The sequence below is a fragment of the Pygoscelis adeliae genome, unplaced genomic scaffold (genome assembly GCF_000699105.1).
Source record: "Pygoscelis adeliae isolate BGI_AS28 unplaced genomic scaffold, ASM69910v1 Scaffold113, whole genome shotgun sequence".
NCBI classification, from domain to species: Eukaryota; Metazoa; Chordata; class Aves; order Sphenisciformes; family Spheniscidae; genus Pygoscelis; species Pygoscelis adeliae.
The window spans coordinates 9,268,406-9,276,484 of record NW_008825108.1 but is presented as its reverse complement, the minus strand read 5'-3'; the positions used below and the strand labels follow the sequence as shown (position 1 = coordinate 9,276,484).

The 8,079-nt window shown below is 39.5% G+C and overlaps 1 protein-coding gene across 1 annotated transcript in view; it reads left to right on the top strand.

The window, feature by feature from the left end:
- SRGAP1 (SLIT-ROBO Rho GTPase activating protein 1) overlaps nucleotides 1-8,079 on the top strand; it is a 79,758-nt gene that overhangs the window by 50,567 nt on the left and 21,112 nt on the right. Inside the window, exons 12-14 of the mRNA XM_009327583.1 lie at nucleotides 1,574-1,634; nucleotides 1,797-1,874; nucleotides 3,416-3,550. Of these exons, the coding sequence (XP_009325858.1) occupies nucleotides 1,574-1,634; nucleotides 1,797-1,874; nucleotides 3,416-3,550 (274 nt within the window). The remainder of the gene's footprint in view (nucleotides 1-1,573; nucleotides 1,635-1,796; nucleotides 1,875-3,415; nucleotides 3,551-8,079) is intronic.

The window sequence follows — 8,079 nt, the reverse complement described above, 5'->3', positions numbered from 1 at the left end:
ATGGAGCACACAGAAGATAAGGGGTTAGGTTATCTCAGGAAGTGCATTGTTTCATTGCTACACTGTGTGTTATTTTACAAACTTTTTTTAGTATTTGGCTTTTCTTCTACTTGGGCTTAATTCATAAACTTCCCATTAGTGTAATTTAGCATGAAAATGAAGGACTAGTTTGTAAGAGGAAATGTGTATTCTGAGTTACAGGGTGCTTTTGAATTCATGGTTTTGTAATACATACTGGTTTTATATTAAACTTTCAAATGAATTAGTCAATTCTCTGAGCGCTTACTATTTGAAATTCACTTGAAAAGAAAAATTATAGCTTCCAAGACAAGAATTTCAAAGGTACCTATTATTTATGAAACAGTAATTTTTCCAGCATAAGCACCAACTTTTCTAAATAATTTTTAATCATATGATTTGTGTCTTTAATAGATATTTGATGACTTGTAGTCATTAGTGTGCTTGAGGTAAAACATCCATTTTTTAAAGTGCCAAAACACACAGATGAAGGACTGTGACAGTTCTTTTGGAAAATCAGCAGTTTAAAAGAAAAACGACAAATAACTCACTGAAAAATAGTGTATAGTCATCTTCTCCCCCTCCCATCACAAGCATTTTTTCTCCTTTATTAAAACACCTCTGCTTAATTGAAGATGTACCTATAGACCTGCTGCTGGCTCATGGCTGAGGCCAGGAGCTTTGACTCCTGAGCTCTGCCAGTTGCAGGCAGGGAGGTGTAGGCTGTAACCTCCCTTTCCCAATACTTTTGTGCCTACAGAAGAGGCAGCTGAACCACATGCTCATCTCAGAGTGGCTGCAGTTCACCACCCAGTGTATTCCCAGCTAGTCAGAGCAACCTAAAACAACGCACTGGGCCATCATCTGCCCTGTGTTAGGACACGCAAATCAGCAGAGCACGTAGGAGTGCTCTCAGGTCAGGAGGGAGACACCTCGTACCCCCATGCAATGTCATTTGGTGGCTCTTCTCCAAGAACACTTCTGATAATCCAGCAGGTCCAGAAGAGGCCTTGTCAACTGTTTGCGAACAACAGTTTTTACCAAAAAAAGAAAAGCACCTCGAGGAATTAGGTCCTGTGTAATTAGGTCCATGTAGGATTTTCTCCACCAGGAAAAGAAAGGTAAGTTAAATGGATGCAGAGGGATCATCTTCATCATGAATTACTATTCTTAATAATAAACTTTTAAAAAGGCAAATTCACTGCTTTAACTCATTTTGCTTCAAAAATCTAAAACACATGCATGAGCTTAGATGTCGCATACAGTGTTAGCTAGATACAGTGGCAGAGATAGAGAATGAATGAAGTCTCTGAATTTCCCGATTCAATTATTTTAATGAAGAACCGTAATCCTTTCTCTTCACCTGTTCCTTTCCCTCCCTCTCTAAATGGGAAGAGAACTCTGTTAGAAATGGTATTTTTTTTTATGTGTTTTTTTGCCAGCACTGTATGTCCATCTGGATTGACCAAGAAAATGCATTTTCACATTCAGTCCAGAGTAGGGAGGTTTCCTCTTTCCAATCTGCAGTTCACTCTTTCTGCTCTTGTTTTTCCAGGATTCAGGACAAGTCATTCCTCTCATCGTGGAAAGCTGTATCAGATTTATCAATTTATACGGTAAGCTCTGAAACACACTATGTTGTTTCATTATTGCCCTGACTTCTTTGTGTATCTTTTGCATAATACATTTACCACCACAACTTTGTTTTTAAAATAGAGATTAAAAGTATTTTAAAAACTAGATTCATTTCTCACCACTGTCTCCCATCTTTGCTGCAGGTCTTCAGCATCAGGGAATTTTCAGAGTGTCTGGTTCCCAGGTGGAAGTCAATGATATTAAAAATTCATTTGAGAGAGGTAATTGCATTTTCATTTATTCGAGCACCTTAATATCTGACATTTAAAAAATCTTTTAAATTCTAATTACTTTCTTGGCTGTTTAAGCAGTTTGTATGCACTTTGTGTACTGCACCTAAAACTTTGCATCGTCATATGCTTAAAGATGAAGTATAATGATGACATGTACATGTTTTTCTCCCGTTATGTCCTAGGAACTTGAGGTTATTTTTCATTTTGTTTAGACAAGGCATATGACTCTTGAATCAACTGTAAACTTTAATCTTTTGCGAATGATAAACTGTAAATAATAGTTTGTCTATATTTTATTTTAAAGATCCTCAGAAAGGAAAGATTATGGTTTTTTATTAGATTCAAGAGACTACTTAATGCAATTTGAGAACCCTGTTACTTGATCTTCTGGAATACAAGTGCTCAACTTTCTGACCCCTCTGCCAAAGTGGCATCACGATCAATGAGAATACAGGCTGTGAAAGGGTTGTTCCATTTTCAACCGCTGTTTTCATTCCCAAAGGAAACTTCAGCCCCAGAGGAGGAATTCTGGGAAAGATACTAGGAAGTGAAAACAGCTTCTTAAACATGAGTGGCTTGCAACATCCAGCCTAGGATTGCTCTGCTAGGGGAGCCAGGATCCAGCAATCCCCTAATTGTGTTAAAACAATACTATCTACAATTTTTTTTAAATCTTACATTCTCTTTTCCTGGGTCTTAAAAGCTGGTTTTTTTAATTTCCAGAAAAACCTTTTGCAGACCATCTGCTAATGAGAAAACCCTTGGAGCAATAAGTCTTGTGACTAAAAGCATGAAAAAATATGCACAGTATTTTTCTCCCCAGGATTAGTTATATATCTTGTTAAACCTGATCTCGTCTTTGACAAGATACGTGAAGCAGCTGTTTTTACATGCTAAGTGAAGCCACAGCTTCCTATTCTCCAGCTTTTACATCTGCCTTATTGTTAACTGCTTCTCTTAGTAGTGTTATTTTGGAAGACATACATTTTAAAGTGTTTCAAAATAAAGATTAAGTCTTTAAAATTACATGTAGTTCAGTCATGGCTGAGGTTTCAGTCAGGGTTTCAGTTCCTATACAGTGTTTTCACAAAATGGTTGCACATATTCCTGAATGTTTTAATTTTTCAGAATGAAGACAGATTTCCAATTCAAAGAGTTATCTAACTCAATTTGCTTTATGTAAGCTCCCAAAGAATAGTCTGAGAAACCCTATTCAATTAAGAACATTTGGCTTTTTTATTTTACTAACTGTAAATCACAACATGTCTATAAATACCTAGTTGGAAGTTCAGGACCTAAGAGATCGCTAGGTTATGTAATTTAAAGGAAGCTTTATTTAGGCTCCCTGTTTTAGTTTAATCATAGCCTGGGATTTTTAAATCAGTGTTTATTATCTTACTTGAATGCTTGCATTGCCACCTCCCACACACTAAAAACAAAAAACCCCAAAAATGTCACTCACTTATAAAAATGTTGCATGCAAGAATGCTCCTGCGTGTGTGTTTCATTCACTTTATTTACTTTTTAAGGTGAAAATCCTTTGGCAGATGACCAAAGTAACCATGACATTAATTCAGTTGCTGGAGTACTGAAGCTCTATTTCCGAGGGCTGGAAAATCCTGTCTTTCCTAAGGAAAGATTTAATGATCTTATTTCTTGTATCAGTAAGTAGAAATCTCTGTTTCTTTCTCAATAGAATTTTACTTTCATATATACAGTAGCGGCCTGAAAAAAGAGCGAACTTCACAGATTTTTCTGAGACAATTTGTTTGCCATCTGTAACAGTCTGGGTCAGTTATTAGTCATACTCGGTACATACACAACCAGCTGTGGTTGTTCCCTTTTTCCAGTGGGATTAATGTACAGTACAACTCTTTGTTTCATAGGGCAGGAAGAATATCGTTCGGTATACAAGAGACAGTTAAATTTAAATGCATTATTATTTTCCTCCGTGCACTGGGGCAGACAGAAGGGGAGGAAGTCACGACTGTGCAAACAGAGTACGTTACTTTCGACAAAGGTTTTCATGCCCCGCAGCTTGGAGTCAGCACTGGTGAATAAGTAACTAACTGCTCGACGTTGTGAGGTTCTGGACCTTTATTGTGGTCAGCTTCAAACCCCCAATCCAACTGGCAGGAAAACCCTTCAGTGCAGGAACGGAGGAGAGCCACTGAGTGTTGTCTGCAGAAGAGCTCAGTCTGCCTTCCAACACAGAAGCATGACCAGGCTGTAATGGGATGCCTTGGGGGAGTGTTGCATGGGTCTGTGCACTGCTGGTGTTTGTAGCCGGATGCAGAGAGGTTGTAGTAATTTAGGAAGTTCTCAGTGGATGAATGAATTGCTCTGGCATGCACAAAACCTCTTCCAGTTCACAGATCCCTGCAGATGTTGAGGAGGGGTGAGGCCTAGCCAACTGTCAGTAGGCTTATTGTTCCCCGTGGGTCCATTAGAAGTGGTCAGAGGTGCTAGCTCTGTGGAAGAATTTCCTCCTTTCAACCCTTCCTTTGTAACTTGCCTGCTTCAGCCAAATGGAGAAAGAGGCAGTTTCACAGGTAACAAGGGCCAGTCCTTTGGGACATTGATTAGGGCTCTCTCCAAACTGTGTTATTTTGGCAAAGGGGTCTCAGCCCAGCAGGCAGAACCGCAGATCCATGTGTGCGCAGTCTCCTGGGCTGGCCATCAGATGGGCTTTTCTGCTCCCTGCCAGGGGAACCCAGCGTGTGTGGTTTCCTTCCCAGAAAGGGAGGATTGCAGTAATTCAGCCTGGAGGTTACAAGTACATGGATCACTGTGACCAGGTCTATGTGCAATATTTTGTGTTTCATTTTTTGTGGAGTTTTCTGGAGCTGTTGCTATTTACAGACTCAGTGGTACTGAGGAGTCCTGAAGGACCTCAAAACCGCAGTTTAACAGCCTGATCCCTGATGCTGAGGGGTACATTGTCTCTTTAGGAAGCATATTCTTGGTTCTGCCTGAGTTCAGCTTTAGCTAACTGCGGTGCCACAGCCCAGAAAATGTCTGTGAGTCATAGAAATTGAAATCTAAAAAGGGATCATTTTGACTGAGTGATTTTCTGCATGACAGGGATGATGGAACTTTACCTAATAATCCTGCACTGATTTCCATAACTTCTGGATGAATTAAAGCATGTCTGCTGGAAAAATTTATTGATTTAATGGCTTCAGTTGACAGAAAACCTACCACATTCTTGGATAAGCTGTTCGAATGATTAATCACTTTCATCGTTAAACATTTGTACCAGATTTCCTTTTCAAAATTTCTGCTGTCAGATTCTGCCCATTGGATCTCTTTATGACTTTATTATTTTGACTAAGCAGCAAGAAAAATAGAAATGGTGGTTCTTATATGTGGAGATGGTATTGCACTCTGCTGTGTTGAAAAGCTTTAAATAGAACTGTAAATTATCAAGAATGAGTATTCGGCTCGCAGAGATTATACAAGTGAGTACTTAGGAGATGCAAAAATATTTGCCCAAAACAACCTTTTAAATGTGTTCCAAGAAGAGGAACCTGGATGATTTCTAAGAGTTTCCGTTCACCATTGAAGCATCTCAAGACAGGATGGGGTATTTAGAAAGAGGGGTAGAAGTTCAGTGGACTGAGTTTGTGTACACGGCACCTGCACAGGCAGGAGAGATTCACCAACCTCTCAGAGCATCACTGTCTGAGAGGGATCCAGTTCAGTTATCCCAAAATGGTCTTTTGTTATTAAGAACTTCAAGGAAAATGGCAATGAATACTAGATCCCTAGCATTAGGCCTTGGTTTCCTTAGAGGATGTCCAACTATTGCATGTTCAAGGTAGGCAGCGGATTATTTTCTTGCAAAAGAGTTGGCAACCTGTTTTTTTAAAAAATAGTATCATCCAGCAGAGATTAAATCAGTCACAACCAATAGCCTGGAACAAAGTCACTGCTTTTCCCAGCCACATTTTTAAATGGGACAGTTATTGGGAAAGAGGTGTTGCCATCTAATCCTGGTTTAGACTGGCTGTTCTCTGAGGCTGTCGTAAATCTGGATTATCATCTCTACAACAGCTTGTCAAAATGAGGTGTAATGGCTGAGTAGTTCTGCTAGCTTTGATTTCCGCTATTGCTGTTACAGAAGAAAGCAGAGGATTTTCTTCCTGATAATGTGTTGTAAGAGTCCCAGATCTGTTTCTGGCAGGTTTTGGAGTAAGCCAGGGGAGGATGATTTTGTTGTTGTTTGGTTTGGTTTCCACAAGGTTATCTTCTGGGGCACTCTGAAATGGCATGTCAATGCCTTCCTTCATCAGAGGGAGGAGAGGTAAGTTTGAAACGTGGCAGGACAAAAGGGGTTTTCTCTTTGAGCACGTTGGGGTGGGTTTAGTTTGTGTTGTCGCGGTGTGGGTTTTGGATGTGGTGTAGGCAGAGAAAGAAACTTTCTTGTGCCTTGCACCCACAGCCAGCCCCAGAACCGCACGCTGAGAACTGCATCTTCTGATTATCTGAGAAGCCTGAGGTGGAGTGTTTTTGCAGCTGTGTACCTAGCCTATGCACTTCGTTAAGTGGCCCACTACTTCCAGGGAATAAGATGTTGGGGTTTTAAAAAAAAAAAAAACCAAGCATTTCAGAATATACTACCTGTCACAGTTTAGTTTAAATAGCAGCTATGTGATACATACTATCAAAAACTGTCTGTCTCAAAGACCCTTTCCATTGCTACCTTTTAACCTTAACGCTTTGTGTATCTTGCAGAAAGGAAGACACTCTAGGCAAGATTTTTCTCCCACTTCAGACTTTTAACTTGTCATAGTTGCATTAGTTTCTTTTTCTGTGCTCATGTGGCCTCACATATTAAATATGTTGGTCTTCATGTTAATGGGAGCAGGGCCAGACTCCCTTTCCTCTGTGAGAACACATTACTGTAACTTCTTTAGATTACAGTTGATATGTAAAGTCCAGAAAGCATTCACATTTTTAATGAAGAGGGTTTAAACACTCATAATTCATATTGCATTCACTATCTGATAAACAGCGAGAAAAGAAATAAACATTAAGTTGTTTTCAAATAGTTTTTTCCAAGATAAATGTCAGTGTGGTTTTTTTAATCGTTGGCAGAAATTGTTACAAAAGGGGAGAGGGAGAAAGCAAATTCATAAAGTTAATGTTCACATAAAACTGTAAAAGGGCAGAATGTCACACATTTTATATGGAAATGTAATGTTGCCAGTGAAAAACCCCTTGAAACTGAAGTACTTAGTTATGGATGTCAAGCGTAATTGAGGCTACAGCTGCAAAATGAACCTTTCCTCGGTACAGCCACTGAGGAATTCCTTTGCATTTATGCATATATTTCCAAATGAAATAGGGCATTGTGATTTAATGCTTTCCCTTTTGCAAATACAGTGGAACAGTGCAAAATGACTGTGACTTTTAGGGCAATTTGTATTAATTAGACTCATGAGAACAATGTTACCCTGTTTGGGTTTATGAACTGGTTTAGATAAAATTTGGGCCAAATTATGACTTCTCCAGAGCGAGCATGAAAGGTAGGACAGAACATAAAGAATCTGTCTGATTATGGGCCATAATCCTGCATTCTCAGCAAAAGGAATGGCTACCGTTGGTCCCAGCAGCACTCGGCAATCGAGAGGGTAAAATAAGGTGGGGGGGAAGGGAGGAGAGTTGCACTGTACTTGTTTTCTGCCCCTTTGTAGAAACAGGTTGGGCCAAACACAAGCAAAATATTTGTAACAGGATTTACCTGAAGGCAGAGGGTGCTGAAGCTGTGCTGAGGCCTGGCCATAATTCACCTTCACTGCTGGGGAACTGCAGTTCCTCTCCTGGTGTGACTTCTTATACACATGAATCACTTTTACATATATAGCTGTGCAATGCAGCAGCAGACACATCTCAGCCACCCAGACAGCTTAGCTTCTGCTCAGGTCATTATAATTCTTCTTGGTTTCATCTCCCTTGCCTTAAATTTGATATACTAAGATGCCAGGATGGATGAAAACTTACATCTTTTTTCCTTCTGATTTTCATCATTTCAGTCCCTTGCTGCCAGCAGTGTCCATTTACCTAAAGGCATAAATGTTATGGAAGGAAATTATTTTATTGCTTTTCCAGGCTATTGCCCATTACCTAAAAAGTAAAAAAACTATGTTCTGAATTGTCAACTCTTCCTGAAAAAGTTTCAGCAAAATGA